This window comes from Prionailurus viverrinus, chromosome D1 (genome assembly GCF_022837055.1).
Source record: "Prionailurus viverrinus isolate Anna chromosome D1, UM_Priviv_1.0, whole genome shotgun sequence".
Taxonomy (NCBI): domain Eukaryota; kingdom Metazoa; phylum Chordata; class Mammalia; order Carnivora; family Felidae; genus Prionailurus; species Prionailurus viverrinus.
The window spans coordinates 107,924,148-107,942,546 of NC_062570.1; the positions used below are offsets into that span (position 1 = coordinate 107,924,148).

At 52.7% G+C, this 18,399-nt stretch overlaps 1 protein-coding gene and 1 long non-coding RNA gene across 2 annotated transcripts in view; one reads left to right on the forward strand and one right to left on the reverse strand.

The window, feature by feature from the left end:
- On the forward strand, positions 1-2,289 carry LOC125176458 (uncharacterized). Its single transcript, XR_007156250.1, has 3 exons — positions 1-783; positions 1,824-1,986; positions 2,203-2,289. It is a non-coding gene; the product is annotated as an uncharacterized LOC125176458 (long non-coding RNA).
- The window catches only part of POLA2 (DNA polymerase alpha 2, accessory subunit), a 26,437-nt gene continuing 10,294 nt past the window's right edge, over positions 2,257-18,399 (reverse strand). Inside the window, exons 6-18 of the mRNA XM_047877889.1 lie at positions 17,153-17,346; positions 16,188-16,276; positions 14,805-14,960; positions 13,882-13,944; positions 13,061-13,103; positions 9,618-9,742; positions 9,283-9,321; positions 8,489-8,562; positions 5,362-5,470; positions 4,741-4,847; positions 3,877-3,936; positions 3,493-3,619; positions 2,257-2,773 (exon numbers count right to left, since the gene is read on the reverse strand). Coding sequence (XP_047733845.1) covers positions 2,621-2,773; positions 3,493-3,619; positions 3,877-3,936; positions 4,741-4,847; positions 5,362-5,470; positions 8,489-8,562; positions 9,283-9,321; positions 9,618-9,742; positions 13,061-13,103; positions 13,882-13,944; positions 14,805-14,960; positions 16,188-16,276; positions 17,153-17,346 — 1,339 coding nt within the window. The 3' untranslated portion in view covers positions 2,257-2,620. The remainder of the gene's footprint in view (positions 2,774-3,492; positions 3,620-3,876; positions 3,937-4,740; positions 4,848-5,361; positions 5,471-8,488; positions 8,563-9,282; positions 9,322-9,617; positions 9,743-13,060; positions 13,104-13,881; positions 13,945-14,804; positions 14,961-16,187; positions 16,277-17,152; positions 17,347-18,399) is intronic.

Sequence of the window (18,399 nt, forward strand, 5' to 3'; positions counted from 1 at the left end):
AAGCTGCAAGACAGGCTGAGCCGGGCTGGGTGACCCTAGGTCAAGGGAAAGGAAACACCAGGCCCAAAGTAGCTGCAGAAAGGCAGGATACGGACCCCAAGGAGCAGAGTCACGGCCCTGCCCCAGCCCCCCTCCGGGTGCCCCCACCGCCCCAAGCCCCCAGTTTTGTTCTGGGGACCCACTTGGGTTCCCCTCAGCAGCTCACCCCTGACCTTCCTAGAGACAGAGCCTGGATTCTAAAAGGTGGCCATGCAGGGGTTAAGCGAGGGCAGCCTCAGGCTCTACCGGCACCAGAAGAGGTGGTTGGTAGCCCGGGTGGCCCTGAGGGGACACAACAGCTGGGACATGGAGGTGTGGAACTGGGTAAGAGTACAGAGACTTTGTTTCCTCAGGACCATCTGCTCCACCCTAAGGCTTGTGTCCCGAGGACACGGGCACGCCCAGGACCAGAGGAGGTGCTGTTGAGCGTTGAGCGAAAGGGGGTTCTGAAGCAGGCGGATCCCTGGCGCTCTGGCCAGGCCCCGGCTCCTCGGCTTCCTCCACCCTCCCTCCTCACCGATCGCCCTCCCAGAGCCTCACTCCAGACCCAGAGCCTTACTCCAGAGGTCGCGTGCCTCGGCGCAGGTGGGAGCGAGAGGAAGATTCCAGAAATTAGCGACCCAGCTCAAAAGGGGCTTAGGAGCAGCCAGCTGGCTCAGCTGGGCACCGACTTCCTGACAAGAGCCAAAGGGACCATCTGGTGGCAGAGAGGCCCATGCCCGCCAGACCTGTCTGCAATCTGGGGTTCGCATCCTGCTTTCTGTTCGAGTTTTAGATGCCTGCCCTGGCCCTCCCCGATCACTTCCAATAGTCACACGACTCGTATCCAGGCAACGGACTCACGCTCCCATTCATGCTGAGCGCCTGCTTTCTCACCCGGGAGGCTGCACCCCCTTGCCTCCGTCTGCCCTGCACACGCCTCCCCCCGCACCCCCCCCCCCCCCCCCCCCCGCCGCGGGTCTTTCCTCCCCCTCTGCCAACTGCCCCATCTCACAGGGCCTCTGGACTCAGATGGCTGAGTCGGTAATAAGGGGAAAAGGGGCTTCATACCTTGCCAAGTGAGGACAAAGACACTACAATTCCCCGGGAGGCTTCTTCAGCAGCAACACCCGGATTCTTGCCAAGAGCCGTGGCTCCCTGAGAGCCACACAAGGGTTCACGAGATAAGGGCTCAGAGGCTTGTTTATCATGGCCAAGGGCCTGGTGGTGAATCTTCCCAGGCAAGGGCTTTCCAAGGCGGGGAGGGGCAGGCTTTTAGCCGACCCTGGGATTGGTAGACGTACAAATGCTATTCCTGAACTGGGGTTTAAGGTTGTGGAAGAGGGGCCCGGGACTCCCCAAATGCCACATCCGGAGACAAAAGACATGAGGTCCCCAACCCTGCAGCTGGGTGCTTCACGTGCAGGGGATCTTGAGGGAGAATCAGCTCCCCAAGCTGGGGCTTGTCCCTGGTTCTTGTCTTCAGACGAGGCGCCTATAAAGTGAATGAAGCAAAACCGCAGCTGCTTGTTTTCAAAGGGAGACCAGTTTCACCCAAGCCTGGTCAGACCTGCCGTTGATTCCACCTCACTGTCCCAGGTGGGAGGCAAAGGTTGGACACCGCTCAATCACCTATTTATCTCTGACTCAGGGCATAGGCACTGACACCCGCTGCTCCCTCTCACACTTTCCCTCGGCCCAGGAGCTGGGGTTTCCGGTCTTGGCTTTGGCATACGAGGCAGGGCAGCCTGCCAGCTTTGGGCAGAAACCCACCCCGCATTTGACCAGTGACCGCCTTTCCCCAGATGCCAGGACACACGGGACGCCGGGGGACCCCGGAGGGCCCTGCTGTCCGAGCGCTCGGGGTTATGGGCGAGCACCGGGCCACGCTGTGCGACTTGGCAGGGTCGGCACCAGGGAATCCAGCTTTGGCACGGCTCCGTGCGGCCGCCCCGTCCAGATGGAGAGGTCAGGCTGGGACCACAGCGTGCATGTGAGGGCTGCGCGGGGAGGGCCGGGCACGCAGCCAGCTGCTTGCTCTGTAGCCCGGGCCCAGGGCCCCAGCCCAGCACACCTCCTCAGCACAGAGGCCTCAGGGGCCGGGGGCAGGGGTGGGGGCGGGGATCAGGGTTGGGGCTGGACAGAAACCCAGTGTGACAGACGCTCTGCCTTCTCTGGGCACAGGTCAGGGAGGCAATGTTCTTCGTTCTACCGGGAAAAAGAGAGAGCGGAAGAAGATTTAAACTCAGGAGTTCTCCTCAGAATTTACTTTTACTTCTCCAAAAGTCGTTTCCGTGTCTGATATCAAGGAGAAAAATCAAAAAGCCTTCTTGCGTTTTCGGAGCACGCCGCGTCCACGGCCGGTTCTCTCTGGACTCTGCGTGTACTTGAAGAAACAGCAGCTTTCCTCCCAAGAAGTTCAACTCAGAGCCAGGGTCCAGCTGCACGAGGCCTTGCCCGCCAGGCCTGGACCCCGCAGCCTCTTCTCCAGCTCGCCGCCTGCTGCCTCTACCTTTCCACGCCTGGGCTCTTGTGGGAAGGCCGCTCCTGGGCTCACGTGTCCGCGAGGCCGCGTGATGGGGGATGATGGAGCACCGGGGCCTCAGATCCTGACCACCTGGGCGGCCGCACACGGACTCCGCCTCCCCTCCCCGTCCTCAGCCCGCTGCCTCCTGAGGAGGAGTCGGCCGAAGGTGCCCCCCACCTGCCCTTTGGTGAGGCGCCCGGGGTTCACACAGACACAGCCGAGGACGTCCTGGGGAAAGGAGAGGGGCCGACGTGAGAAAGTTGGAATCATCTAACCGTCAGACCCCAGCGAGGGGTTTATAAAATGGAAAGGAAGGCCGAACCCATCTCAAGTCTGGTCTGTTAACTTATTATTGGAAAACCCTGAATTCCTTAGGAGCTTCTGAAACAGAATGAAGGAGGTGAACCGGCAGGGTAACAATCGGCTCCCAGACTTGGGGACAAATGTCTACCTCCTGAGGGCGAAATGGCTCTGGGTTGGCCAGAGGGGTACTGGTCGGGAGGATCCCCTACGAGGGACCCACCCCGGGGCAAGGTGGGGGGGGTGGAGGAGCAGGCCTCGGATGGCACAGATGACAAAGAGCCAAAGGGCTGAAATCCCCCTGGAGGTCACATCCGCATTCAGGGGCGGGGGCAGGCAAGTGCAAGTGTGAAACCTCTCCAGGTCACCCTGACATGGCCCCAGGTGACAGCCACTGTTTGAGGGGCTTCCTGCCCGCCCCTGGGACTCCCAGGCTGGGCCGACGGAGCACCGTGCTCTGGGGCGCAGGCGAGCAGGGGGATGCCTTTTTCCTTACACGTTTTACTAACAGATTAGTTTACCACCCCCCCCCCCCCCAAACAAATGAGGCCACCGTCCCCAGCACGAAGAGCGAGGAGCAGTGGTCTAGAAGGGGAAGTCAAAGACCGGTTCTGGCATTTCTGGGAAAAAGCAGAGTCCAAACCCACCTTCACGAAGTATTTCAGCTCTGATGGGATAATGAAGACGTCTGGGGTGACAGGCAGCTGGGCGTAGGTGTAGAAATTCTCATAGTCAATGGCCATGTCTTCCTGGGGAGGGTAGAGCGGGTAGTAGCTACAGAGACAGAGAGAAACAGTCAGCAGTGGCTGATCCGGGCCCCACCCTTCCCGCATGGCTTCCCTCTCTGCATCCATGCTTTCAGATTGTCCTTCCTGCTCCTCTGTGTTTGGGGGACAGAATGCGGGCTTGTCATGGCAGGGCAGAGTTCCCTGGGAACTCTTCCCAAGGAAGGCGCTCCCAATCAAATCGGTCAGAGCCCGGGACCCCGGAGCACACTCTTCACGGTCAGTTATTCCAGCGAGCCGGCTCACCTCCTCTGGGTCAGGATGTGCTTGAGGATTCGGCTGAGTCTGTCTGAAGTTCCGGAAGAACTGGGGAAGGAAGAGAAGCAAGAAACGGAATGCAGAGCCCTGTTTTTCAGCTTCTGTTTCTCTCTGGGGAGGACTCGAGGCTTTCATAAACTAGGGGGAAGCTACGCGGCCCGTGTGCGGTGACGGGAGGGTACCTCTGGGGAAGTTCAAAGACCCACCCCCAAAGAGCTCGGTCTGTCCCCACCTGAGGAGGGGAGCTGGCCACCGGGCTGCGAAGGGAAAAGGCAGGCATCCCTGGTGACGAGACCATAGCGGGCCATTGGCTAGAACCGCAGCGTGCAAGAATGGGCCAGGGGCCCACCAGTGGGTGGGGGCGTGCAGTCGGGGTGACCCTCAACCACAGCCAGCAAGCGCACACCCATCTGGCCCAACACGCCAACTGCTTCACACTCCTTCCGGTGACGGGGGAACTGAACTGCCGGACCTATGCTCAGCAGGTGTGGCGGGGTCTGATTCTGCAGAACGACACCTGCTCTGGTAAGGGAGGCTGCCCGTTCATTCTCCCGGAGCAGGGGCGCCCACTCCTGCCTAGGTCACGAAGGTGGGAGGGGAAGGAAAGCAGGTGAACTTCTAGGATTATAAAGGAAGCACAAAGACGTGGTTCTTCGGGGTCTCCGACACTGCAGACGAACGTAGCAGAAACGTATCCAGTTGCTGTCTTGGGGACAGAGAAACTCTAATGGCCAAAAGGTGTGGCACAAAGTGCTGCTCTAGGGACTTCCCAGGCAAGGCTGCCAAGCAGCCCCTCGATTCTCTGGTCTAGAAAGCCAGTGCCCTGCCTGCTGGCCCAGAACTGCTTCTCACCTACTGATCTCCTCGGCTCCCATGTGGAACAGCAGATCCGTGGACGTCAGGCCGAAGACCACTCCGTTCACGGAGAGGCTGCAGGGCTCAGACACGAACCGCACTCGCTAGATTGAAGGGGCGAGACGAGCATTTGTACACCAAAGCTAGAAACTTCTTCCCCATGAAAGTGGGGCGTCTCCCAGGGCTGGGGAGACCACCGAAAGAGGGAGCAAACCAACAGAGAGTAAATCACATTCACTTGTTAAAAAGAGAAGCCTAAGGGGCGCCTGGGTGGCTCAGTCAGTTAAGCGGCCAACTTCGGCTCAGGTCATGATCTCTCCGTCCATGAGTTCAGGCCCCGCGTCGGGCTCTGTGCTGACAGCTCAGAGCCTGGAGCCTGTTTCAGATTCTGTGTCTCCCTCTCTCTGACCCTCCCCCGTTCATGCTCTGTCTCTGTCTCAAAAATAAATAAACGTTTAAAGAAAAAAAAAAAAAAAAAAAAAAGAGAGAAGCTTAAAATTCAGGCCCTATCCGTGCCCCCAAAAGGCACCCCCCTCCCTCCGCTTAGGGGGAAGAGCTGGGTCCCCCGCAGCACATTGGATTCGGGCTGCCTGCTTCTCAGGGAAAGGATGTTGGTACCTTGATGTCTTCTCGAGGCAGATCGGAGTAGCTGAAGGGTGGCTGTGGGTACACGGACTCGTGGTGCACATCCCTCAGCGATGGGACAAAGACGAGGTGGGAGCCAGAGCTACTTTGTCAAAAAAGCATCAGGAAAAAAAAAAAAAAAAAGCATCAGAAGAGGGAGAAAACTGAGCGCAGTTGCGTTAGAACAGCTGGACGACAGACTGAAGATGTCGCAGCTTAATACGAGAGCCTGCATCCAGGGAGGAACTTGAGAACTGAATTCTAGAAGGAGAGGTGCTGTTTCCCATGGGACACTGTGAGCAAAAGACGACTGTTCTCATCTCTACCCTTCTACCTCAACGAGGCTCAGGTCACCCAGGACATGCTTCCTTCCGGGTGTTCCACTTTCTTCTGATGTTCTACTGGGGAAGGGATGGGACCGTTTGGTAGAAAAGGGGGAGAAGTTGGGATATAGAAAATCTAGAAAGACAAGGTTTAGACCAAAGAGTCAGAGCTGAACCCAAAGTTCTGTGTCTTCGCGCTACGCAAACAGATGCAGCTCACGGGCATTAGTCTCCCTGACCGGGGCTCTTTCCCGGGGAGAGGCCAGGCCTGCCGACCGCCTGCACACACGGCCCTCCCGATCAGGGATCAAACCAGACCCTCCCGACACAACGCTCGGTCTGAATTACGACGGAGACAGAAGCGCCTTCAGAGGGACGGGGAAGAACGCAGGTGGCCTCTCCCCGAGCCAGCCCTGTGCCTCTCACGTGCGGAAGCGAGGCCCCAAGTTTTTCTCAGCAGCCCGTGTTGCCAAAATGACAGGGATATTTAACAGCAACAGCAAAAGCAATGATTCCCCCTGACGGAGGCAGAAGCGGGGAATCTCTAGGGGACAACATGTAATCGCGAAGAAAAACCCTGAACTCTGGGACCCAACTGTTTATCCTCCTCAGCCACACAAAAGAGGAAAGGGGGAAAAAAAAATCCTGTTTCCCTGGTTCCCTCAGCGGTGCTTGGCAGTGGGGCCTATTACAAACCACACGGGCGCAAAGTGTCACTTTGGGGGCATGTTCAAGACTCACCAACAGCTCTCCCTGCCAGCTCCCTCTCTTGCTTAAAATGTGTGGCCTTCCCAGATACAGGTACAGGGATAAAGGCATTGGTGATTGTGGTCACATCTGTCACTTGTTTGTCATACCTGCTCAGAGTGTGAACTGAGACTTTTGCAACAGAGAATAAGGATCTTGAGACCACAGATACTTTGCATGCTATGGTCCCTCTGACATGGAAAAGTGCACTATCATTTCCCAAGGCCCGGCGGGGGAACCCAAATGGGACTCGCCGTGCTCCGGACCCCACGGGCTCAGTCTGTGGTGGACACGAAAGGCGGCTGTACAGCTGGCCCCTCTGTTTCAGCGAAGGTTCTGGAAGAGCAACGGTTAAGGAGAAAACAGCCCTCCCGCTCATGGTTATGAAGTGGCTGTAGGGGGAGGGATCCGAAAGAAAATTCCAACTATGCTGAGCATTGCACAGCCCTCAGGCATCACGGTGGGAGGGTCCCCGCGGCCGCTCCCTCTGCGGCTCAGCTCTCTGTGGAGGGGGTGCTTCCTCAATAGTTCTGGCTTTTACTGATAAATCAGCTTTGTGCTCCGCGTTTCTGAACTCTCAGGAATAAAAATAAATTCCCCTAACGAGGAGACGCTGACCACTTATATACAGTTAGGGGAAGGGGGGGCGGCTCTCCCTGCCCTGAGGCGCACACTGGCCACAGATGAAAGTGCCTGGCGGCGCTGGGTGTTCACCCCACAGTGACAATGCCCCATTTGTTCTTTGTTTGTCCCACCGCTGTCACCACCACACGGGGCGAGGAACCAAAACCAGAACCCGATGTCACAGGGACAGCACCCGGCCCACTGGGCACTGCTATGCAGGTCCCTGCCCACCCCCAGGGGACCCGAAAGAAGGGGACACCGGCCCTGCTCCCGGATGCCGGGAGGGGGCAGGGGGGTGATCTCAGAGGAGGAGCACTGGGCGCTCTCCAGCTCTGATGAACCCGGCCAGGGTCACAACAACGTGGGAGGCAAGAGGGCAGGCACTGTATGGTCTTCCTTTGTGGAAGGGGGGGGGGAAGGGGAGACCCAGTCGCATGCAGGCCGTCACTGGCACGACTCAAGTCCCCCACTGGCAGGTAAGTTAGAGGGTGTCTTCCCCCATCCCCGAGGCCTACCACGCTGGCCGTGCTGCCCATACAAGAGGTAGTATTACGACTAATCGACTCTGGGATCAGTTCTCACGGCGGATGGGCAGAAGATTATACATCTTGTTTTGAGAACCACCTTTGTTACAGACTCGTTTTTAAAAGCTTAGCCTCAGGAATGTGTATTTTTTATGAGCTCAGCTACAGGCGAGCAAATCCCTGGAGGAGAAGATCCATCACCTACCCCAATTCCTTTCAAACCCTGGCACTGGAAGGGCAGGGACAGGAAGTGAGGAGGTCAGCTTCCTGATTAACTTCCTACATGCAGCTTTAGACTCTTCCTGGAACAGTGCCCTTTCTCTCAAATTAGAACCGCTCATCTCTTTCATCGCCACTGTGACCTCTCACCGTCCCTTCCCCTTGGTCTACGGCGAGGATCCAGGGTCCCACCCTCTTGGGAGTTTCTACCACGGTTTCCTGGCCGTCAGCAGTGCCCCTCGAAACCCAGGGAAGCTCTGACGCCGGGGAAGGACTTGGGCTCACCCCAAAACAATCACTCGCGCAGCAAGATGTTTGGGGCCCCTGGGGATTTTGTCGGGTAACTCATCAAACACTTCTCAGAATCAGCTGGGAAGATTCCCATGGAACGAGCTTATACAAAGGCGAGCGAGAAAAAGGAAGGAAGTAAAAGAACAAGCAAGGGAAGAGCGAAAGTCTATGAAGCGTTTTCCTGTCAAGTGTGTTTATCTTTGTGTTTGACAGAGATGCCTCTTAACCTGGCGTCGGTGCACTTGAGGGTCAAGAGTTGGATCCGATCTCTGTAGTTCAAAAGGATGAAGGGGGTAGGGGCTACCATTGCTTTCCATCAGTTTCAGCTTCCTACTGGGAAGCCCTGGAGAAACCAGGCAGCTTAAGGTTCTGTCCAACATTCTGAATTCTGACCTTCGTGTCCCTTCAATAATTGTCCGTAGACACTGCTTGAAGACATCTTCAAATGGACTTGTCAGCAGACAGTTCTGCAAGAGAAGAAGGGACACCGATCTAGAGGGTAGGCGTTGGCCTTTGTTCACCTGCCTAACACGTTAGTGACCTCAGGGGCCAGCTGTTGAGCGAGGAGCTGGAGGGGATACAAAGACGAAAGAGACGCGAAAGGAGCGGAGTCTACCAGGGGGCAGGAGAGGAGATGGGGGAGGAATTCCAAATCCCCTGGAATGTAAGCTGAGACAAAGACTAAAAGGAAGAGCGTCTCGAAATCCTTTCTGTGGAAGGTACAATATCCAGAGAGAAGGGTAGGAGGCACCAGCTCTCGGCCGAGAGATGCCCTGGGAAGGGCCACTTGTGTTTTATGCACCAAGGGACAGCATGGTGTGGGGCAAGGAGCTGAGGGCAGCAGCCTGGTGGGGCGCTTTTGCACGTGCGGCTCCGCGACCCACGGACACCTGCATCCGAGCTAGTGCCCTGCGCCTCCGCATGCAGTGTCCCAAGGGGACACCGGGACTCACAGCTTTGTATTTCCCTCCCCCAGCTTCCAAATGGCCTTGTGTGCTGGGGAAGTGAAGCCTTCAAATTCCGTATCTTTACAAAAATGCCCCGCTACAATGTTTTTCTGTTTAGCCACAGGGATTAATTTAGGTTTGTTACAGATGCAGCGTAAACTCCGAAATCTGGAAGTAACAGCGAGGGCTCAACTGAACGCAAGAATCCGGCACTTGCCCATCCCAGCCCCGGTCACTTACCTCAACCTGCTCATGCTTAGCATCCAGGAAAGGTCCCAACTGCAACAGGCCCAAGGGGAGAGAAACAAAGGTGTCAGAACCACACGGTGTCTGTGAGCACCTTCACATACCCTCCTAGTGGTTCTCTGCCCAGGATCTATCTGTCCCTCCGGGCTGCGCGTGGAGCCCAGGACAGGTAGCAGATGGGGTGGGGGTGCCCGGCTGTGACCCTGGATGGAGGGGGGCTGCCTCCTACAACACTGGGCCTTTTCCCAAAGTCTCTTCCCCAGTTTTCCCATTGGTACCCGCCCCCCCTCCACCCAACGAGGCGAAGCTGTCCCAGGAGGGTTTCCTACCAGGATGCAGACATCTGGCCGGTCGCGGTTGATGATGTCAATTAGATCGAGCAGGGGGTCATACGTGATGCTGTCGGAGGTCGTGTATGGCCCGCAGGCCACCAGGACCATGTTTTGCTCAAAATCTAAGACAGAAAGGATCACGAGGTGTTGATTAGAAGAAAACGGAACGGTGGCAGAAAGGACGATTAGGGAAAAAAAAACGCCCCAGGATTCAATTGATTGAGAGTCTCCCTAGGTGTACAATTCTGGGAATCCAAGAATAAGACCTCATTCCCAGCCTCAAAGAATATTCCATCAGCTGCTAGAGACGGGGAAGTACGCGAATAGCCAGAGCACGACAGGCGGTTTGTTAGCAGCACACGTGAGCGATGGGAGGAAGCAATCGGGAGAGACGTGATCAAGGTGAGGTCTGCTAATGCGCTGCCTCCCTTTTTTATTGGGGTAAAAAAAGCACAACATAGGGGCGCCTGGGTGGCTCAGTCGGTTAAGCGTCCGACTTCAGCTCAGGTCATGATCTCACGGTTCGTGAGTTCGAGCCCTGCATCGGGCTCTGTGCTGACAGCTAGGAGCCTGGAGCTCGCCTTGGATTCTGTGTCTCCCTCTCTCTCGGCTCCTCCCCCGCTCATGCTCTCTCTCTCTCTCTCTCTTTCAAAAATAAATAAAAAAATTAAAGAAAAAAAACAAAACCACAGCATAAAACTTACCATATTAACCATTTTTAAGTGTACGTTTCAGTGCCATTAAAAGAATCCAGAATGCCGGGCAACCATCGCTGCCATTCATTCCCAGAACTCTGTTCCCATTAAACACTAACTCCTCCTCCCCCGCCCCCATTCTCCTGTCTATGATTTTGGCCGTTCTAAGTATCTCATGTAAGTGGAACCACCCAATATTTATCTTTTGGTGACTGGCTTATTTCGCTTTGCTTATGCTTGTAAGTAGGATTTTCCGGGAGCCAGGGCAAGCAGTCTCCTGGAGAGCGTGCAGTTTGAGTGTGTTTGGAGTGAGGGAACATCTGGTGGTCCCGTGTGGCTGCCGAACGCGGTCCACGGAGGAGTCCAGATGGGCTGGGTGTGAGGCTCGGAATGGGATTCCCGCGTGAGCGGCACAGAGGTGTGGCGTTTGGCCACCTGTCGCACACTGCCCTTTTCCCCACAGCATCGGCTTTCCTTTGGGAGAGCCAGCCCTCTCCTCCGTAAAGCAGTCTGGGGGCTGCAAATTAAGTGTACCGTCGTCCCCTGGTCCGGAGACAGACGTCTGACCAGTTTAAGCCATCCACACTCTTCTCCCTGGTTCTGGCATCTTGAGGTGAACTATCCAAGAACAGAAAAAAGGGTGGAGCTGACCTATTCCAGCCAGAGGTAACCGGGCGACATAGTTGGGGAATACCTGCTAACCGGATACCTCGAGTTGTGAGGCCCTTCCCTGCTTCTAAGTCTGCGCTCCTAGCTGCCTCTCTTACCTGTGGGCTAGCTGGATTTCCCCTAACAAATTCTCTTTTTAAGTCCAAACCAGTTTCTGTGGCTCTCACTGACAAAACCCGAAGATCCCTGCCTTCTCAACGTGTTTTAGCTTCCTATGGCTGTTGGGACAATGATCACAAACTTAGTGGCTTAAAGACAACACAGGTTTATTATCGCGGGTCTGGAGGTCAGAAGTCCTAAAATCAGTGTTGGCAGGGCTGTGTTCCTTCTGGAGGCTCCAGGTGAGAAACTGTTTCCTTGACTTTTCCAGCTTCTAGAAGCTGTCTGGCATTCCTCGGCTCGTGAACCTTCCTCTACCTTCGAAGCCGGCAGCCTACCATTTCTGTCTCTGACTCGGATCATTCTGCCCCCCCCCCACCCCTTACAAAGACCCTTGTGATTGCACTGGGCCCACCTGTGCAGTCCAGGCTAACCCCCCCCACTCAGGATTCTTAAATTAAGCATACCTGCAACGTCCCTTCTGCCATATAGAGTAACACAGTCACACGTTGCAGGGACTGGGGTGGGGTGGGGGGGCGCGTTACTGGTCTACCAGAGCAGGAACCCCATGAAATGAGATGGACAGTTCAGGGAGAAGAGTAAGTTTCATGCAACGATAGGGCAGAGGACAAAGTTAAATTTGGTTCTGAGGAGCCTACAGGAGATGTAAACCCTGGAGTAAATACCAAGTGCCAGCTGGACGAGGCCCCTGTCTTACTCTGTCTCCACGAGTGCCCGGCTCAACACCTTGGTCAAAAATGTTTCTTAATAACCTATTCAACTGCTTCCAGAGGCTTCCCTGGCATACAGCGAGGCTCCGGGCATCTCATGTCAATTTCGTTTCACTCCCTGAAGTGGACTAATATCACCAAACTAATCGTGTTGCCAGAAACACCTATCTTCTGATACAATGGGCAATGTCACAAACTCCTAAACTGCATTCCTGATTCTAGGTCATCTCCAAGAATGACCTCATCACTATCAATGTGCACAGGGGGTTGACAATACCCTGGCGTCAGCCATCTCATTGTGAGTCCTCAATAGTCTTCTGCTTTGCTTTCAAAAATGCTTTGAATTATTTTGAGGCAGTCTGTTAACACTTCTTTTTTGTCCCTTCCCCTCTAGATTAGTTATCAAATGACTCTGGGCTTCCTTAGAAATTTGTCTACTTTTTTCAATTTTTAAATTTTATTTAAATCCAAGTTAGTTAACATACAGTGTAATAATTGTTTCAGGAGAATTTAGTGATTTACCACTTACGCATAGCACCCCAGTGCCCACCCCAAGTGCCCTCCTTAATGCCCATGCCCCCACCCAGCACCCCTGCAGCAACCCTCAGTTTGTTCTCTGTATTTAAGAGTCTTTTGCGGTTTGCCTCCCTCTGTTTATATTTTTCCTTCCCTTCCTCTATGTTTTGTTTCTTAAATTTGTCTAATTTTTAAATAAACTTGCTATTTTGGAATAACTTTAGAAACATAGGAAAGTTGTAAAGACAGCACCAAGCTCCTGTATATATACCTTTCCCCCAGCGTCCCGTAACGTCCTAATGCCCCCAGCGTCCTGACTATGGTGCATTTGTCAAAACGTAGCAATTAACGCTGGCTCATTACTCTTAGCTTCTGAATTTATTTGGGTATTACTAGCTTTTCCACTAATGTCCCTTTTCTCTTCCCGGATCCCATCTAGGATAACACAGTGCATTCAAAGAAATTCTTTTATATAAATATTCCTATTTTCCCTCTCATAAAGTAACTTCCAGATACAAATGGCATGCCTCTTGTAGCCAGAACCCAGGTGGCAACGCTCACTGGGCTCGGACCCCGGCCTTCCACAAAGCGCCCGTGAAGCCACCAATCTGCTGTCACCCCTAGCCTCCGCCAGGGTGCGCCCAGGCAGCTTCTGCAGTTTTCCCAGGGCCTGAGGAACCTCGTCCACCATATTCACTGTTAGCAAAACAACGTTTGGACCCAGACTTACCTTCATCCTCTTTGGGGGGCTGGTAAAATGGAAGCGGCACACCCTTAAAGACAGGAGAAAAGCTAAATTGAGGCCTTACCCCAGGCACCATCTTTGGTTAAAAAAAGGGGTGGCCCCTGACCGGCATGGGAGGGGGGCGGGCAGATAGCATTTGCAGGTGGGAGGGAGGGTGGTGGGGGAGGGCTGAGATGCATAAGAAAGCAGCCTCAGTCTTGCTCCTTGGAGCTAAAAGCTCACAGATCTGATGATACCTGCATTCTTCTGTATGGCTCAGGGTGACCAAGAAATGCACGTAATGGGAGGTCACGGCTAATCTCATAATATAACTCAAGACAGGTGCTTAAAGTACCAGTTCCCTAGGCCAGGACCGGACAGCAGGGAATCTGAGACTTCTGCTTGCACTATGTGAAAATCAGCGGAGGATTATCACCTAGAGCAGGGATAGGTAAACTAGGGCCTATGGGTGCAACCTGGCTACTTCCTGTGTTTATAAATCAAGTTTACTGGCACAGAGCCACACTCATTGGCTTATGGGGGGTCCATGGCACTTTTATGCCACAGCGGCACAACTGAGTCATTGTGACAGAGACCGTATGTCCTGTAAATTAGCCTGAAATAATTACTCTCGGGCCCTTTACAGAAATGGTTTGCTGACCCCTGGCCTAGAGGCAGCTTCCCATTTTATAGAGAATTGGGAAGCAAACAGATAGGCTCTCAAAAGGGATGAGTTTCCAGGACAGTCAGAACTGCACGTACTGTGCCGGCAGCAAAGCGGGGGGGGGGTGTGTGGGGGGGTGGGGGTTGGGCAACTGCCGGGGTACCTCGTAGAGTTTGGTGGCAATAAGTTTTGCACCCGTGGTGTTGATTCCTTCCAGAATGACGACCTGAAGGACAAGAAGCAGAACGGGAGATAAATGACAAGTCACTAATACACTATTTTGATACAGTTAAAAATTATTAAGTATCGGGGCACTTGACTGGCTCAGTGGGTAGACCATGCGACTCTTGACCCTGGGGTTGTGAGTTTGAGTCCCACGTTGGGTAGTTTACTTAAAAAAAAAAAAACTTAGGTACTAAGTCCAGCTATCTCATTTTGTAGTTGTAAACGTGGGGGTATTTTTTTTAGAAAACAAATTAAAGGGGCTGGGGAGCCTGGGTGGCTTAGTCGGTTAAGTGTCTGACTCTTGGGTTTCGGCTCAGGTCATGATCTCAGAGTTCGTGATCTCACGCTTCGTAACAGTGTAGAGTCTGCTTGGGATTCTCTCTTGTCCCGCCACCTCCCCACGCCCCTTCCCTGCTTGTGCTCACTCACTCTTGCTCTCTCTCTCTCTCCCTCCCTCTCAAAATAAATAAAAAACTTAAAAAAAAAAAAAAAAAGAAAACAAAGAGGTTGTATTAGTAATAATTACGCTCTATACGGATGACCTAATTTTTTGTAATGATCCTATGAGGTAAGAATTATTATTCCTATTTTAGAGACGAAGACACTCTGGCTTCAAGAGGATAAGGAATGTGGCCAGAATGACACATCTTGTGGGGTGGAGCTGGACCCCGGCAACAGATCCCAGAGCCGAGGTCAGAGCACTGGGGGAAAGCTGGAATCCCCATGAGCCTGGGCTCTAGCTACACCCCCCGCCGCCACAGGTTGAAAGTGACAGGCAGCCGGTGACAGAACGCTCGTCCCCAGAGCTGCAGCCCGCCACACGTACTACGGGGTGAACAGCCCACGCGCGTCCCATCTCACCTGTCCGGGAAACAGAGAGTATTCTTTGAGCTCAGATAAATCCACTGGAATTTGAGCCCCTGAGGAGTGTTCCCGGTCTCCCTCAAGAATCACGGATTTGCTGTTCAGCTTCCCGTTGGTATCGCAGCCAATCTGGCCCAGCAGAGTGACAGGCTCCTACCGAAGGTGTAACAAAAGAATGACAGTCTTGGGGACAGGAGCTCAAAACCCGAGGTCAACAGAATAAATCACAAAGCAAATCCCAAACGGCAAATATTTTTTGGCGGGGCATCATATTGACGAGGATCACCGCTGCCTCTCACGGCAGAAGAACGAACACTCAGATGGCATTTGGTCTGTCTGCACCCCCCCCCCGCCATGCTTGAGCCCCTCTAAGTGGCCACCTAAGCTTGAGCATCTCAAGTAAAGGGAAACTTGCACCCCAAGGCAGCCCACCGCATCTCTGGAGAGTTTCGACTATCAACAGGAGCTCAGGTCTACCGAGCTCATGAACATCCGGCACTGTTCTACAGGCTTACGTGTATTAACCTGTCTAATTTTCACAATTGTGAAACCGTGGATACTGTTATTGTACTCACTTTACAAATGAGAAAAGTCAGCCCGACAGGTTACATAATTTAATCAAGGTCAAAGAGTGGGTAAAGTCTGGTTTGAAGTTTGGCTCCAGAGCCATATCCTTAACCACATACCATATTGTCTCTTAACAGGAAGTTCTTCTCTGAATTGAGCTGAAATTTCTCTCCCCGGGGCTTCCTCTATCCTGTTCCCACTCCTGGGGGCCGACTGAGGAAGTCTAATCTTTTCCCAAACTTCCTTCTATGGCATGGTTTTGCATATCTTCCCCAACTGGTCAATCTTCTCCGAATGCAAACAATGACAGAAGTACCATAAGGAATGTTCTAGAACACATTTCCCCTTAGGTTAAAAAATGTTTTAGAGAGAAAGCACTGGTCCATATATGCCAGATGATATCACCATTCAAGATACTACTGGCAACAGTTGGTCCCTAAGGACAGAGACCAGGAGCCACCGCTTCTAGACTCCCTATCCTTGCTGCTGTCCTCATATCCTGATAACCGAATGCTTCTATCTGTAGGAAATCTCCAGGGGGCACCTGCCTTACCACTAAAAGGAAAAGGCCTCAGTCTTTGCTTGAGCACAAGACCCTAACCAAGTGCACCGAAAATGACCGTCTCTGGTCACAAAACCCGACAGTTCTTGTAGGTCTTTCTTCAGAAGGATCCATTTTATCAAATTCGACCAAGACGGATGTTCTAACTAGAATGTAGACAAGACGTAAAAAAGGACGCAAGAAGGATGCCTGTTCCCCGTCAGTTAAAAAGTACAACAGTAACTGGGAGAAACTGGGAGAACAATTCTTACTTGAGCTGGGACCAGAACGGAAGTAAAAGCCTCAATCTGGTAATGTTCCTTAAGTTCGCTGCCGAGTTCTTCTATCTTGCAGGTCAGAACTGAAATCCCAGAGGGGAAAAAGTATCGCGTTTAGGACGTTCCGCTTGCCGAGGGGAGAAAATACCGCACGCTGTAAGATATTAAAGTCAGCCAGAAGCAGGAGGGCGCCCAGGACGTCTTTCTAAAGCCTGACGAATCTCTCGAAATCGGGTTGCTGGGGTGGCCTTCCGTTTGGCCACATATCGTGTAGCAGAATCCCTGAGAGTCAGCACGGATCCCCACAACCCAGTCTTCCTTTTATTTTGGTCATCAGTGAGGTTTAGGGGAAGTCAAGCCCAACCTGGAGCGTCTTCCATTCTTTACAAGGAAGAAGCCGTGAGTGTCTTTGACCTCACTTGGGCTTTTTTGACATAGTTCAAGTGGTTGCCACTGGGAAATGGTTGCGTGCTTTTTCTTTAGCACTTTTCTTCAGGGAGGCAAAGTGACTTGGGAGAGAATTACTGAGAGCATCCCCTCCACTCATGTCCCTCCACTAACAGGGGCATCTGGAGGACACCTACCGACTTCTATATTCAAAGGCAACCTTGGGACTCATTCTACCAGCCTTGCTAAAGTTTTGTTACTTTATACCTTTCCAGGTGGTTTTATAGCTTCTGAAACTTCTTTCTTTCTTTACAAAAATTTTTTAATGTTTTATTTATTTTCGAGACAGAGAGACAGAGACAGAGACAGGGAGGGAGAGTGTGAGTGAGGGAGGGACAGAAAGAGAGGGAGACAGAATCTGAAGCAGGCTCCAGGCTCTCAGGTGTCACCACAGAGCCTGATGCGGGGCTTGAACCCACGAACCATGAGATCATGACCTGAGCCAAAGCTGGGCGCTCAACGACTGAGCCACCCAGACACCGCTCCAGAATTTCCAAGGGAAAAACAATCACCTTCTCGAATATCTGGAAGCTTCTGAAACATTGATTTGTAGCTCCCGGTTAGTGCCTCTGGACACCCCAAGACCTTCAGGCTGATATTGCCAGCCCCTCCTCTTCCAGACCAAGACCCTCCCTGTGCTGAGCCAAAGGAGGTAACCACTTCTCCGCGGTTACTTCTCGCGTTGTACTTCTGAGAGGGAGCAGCACTGATCGGAAGCAAAACAGGTGAATATTACTATACTCGTATCTAAAGAGAGAGGGGAATACAATGAGGTCACCTTGGGGATTGGACAAACGTCAAGCTGGCCTCACATTGTCTAAATCTAATCAGCTTAATGGGGTCGCACATACCCGGACCTTTAAGGAATTCCAGGAATGAGGGTAAGTTTAGAGACAGAGACAGATTTTAAAGGGTTTTCTCCTGGCTTCAAATGAAATAAAGCGAGACCAAACCAAACCAAACGCTGAACTGATTAAGAAGCAAGTTTCAAGTATCACTTTCCTTGGTTTCTTACGATTTTTTTTTTTTTAGCACTTATTAGAATACCATTAGAGCCTGGCTGTGGATAAGCCCAAAGTTGCTGTGCACATCTAATACCTCACGATGTAGTTTAAGGTAGACACCCCAATAAAACACAGTTAAAAGGAATTAATCAACTTTCCCCAGTGTCTACGGAGGTGGAGATGTAATGAATTCAGTCAGTTGGTGAACAAATATTCCCATTCTTCAAGGCTCAACTGACAAGTTCTCGTATTTCCTCTCACTGACTGGTAAACAAAAACACACAAATACTGCTGAACAGCTTGGATGACAGTGAGGCCCTCTAATCCTCTGGTGGTGCACACAGCTCACAGAGAGGTCTATTTCAAACGGTCTTCATTTAATGCGCCGAGACTCTGCAGGGGCCAGTTTTATGTGGGTGACGTTGCAACTGGGGCTAGGAGTCCCTCTTTCGACAGACAGGCTACAGAAAATGAGCTCAATTAACCACCTCGCTCTCCAGGGCCGCCTCTACTTGAGTAATTTAGAGGTTACTTTCATAAATTACCAAACCAGTCTCTGACGTCAGCTTTATTAGCGTGCATTAAAAAATGCCTAGGCGGTGCATCGCCGACTTTTCCAAGCTCCTCCCAGAGCAACTCTGTGGGACAGCCATGACCACCGGCCCTTTAACGCCATGACATTTTGAGCGACTGCTTATTTAGAGATTATAACCGCCATGATAGTGCTGGTTCAGCTCATGAGAACCATGTCTATT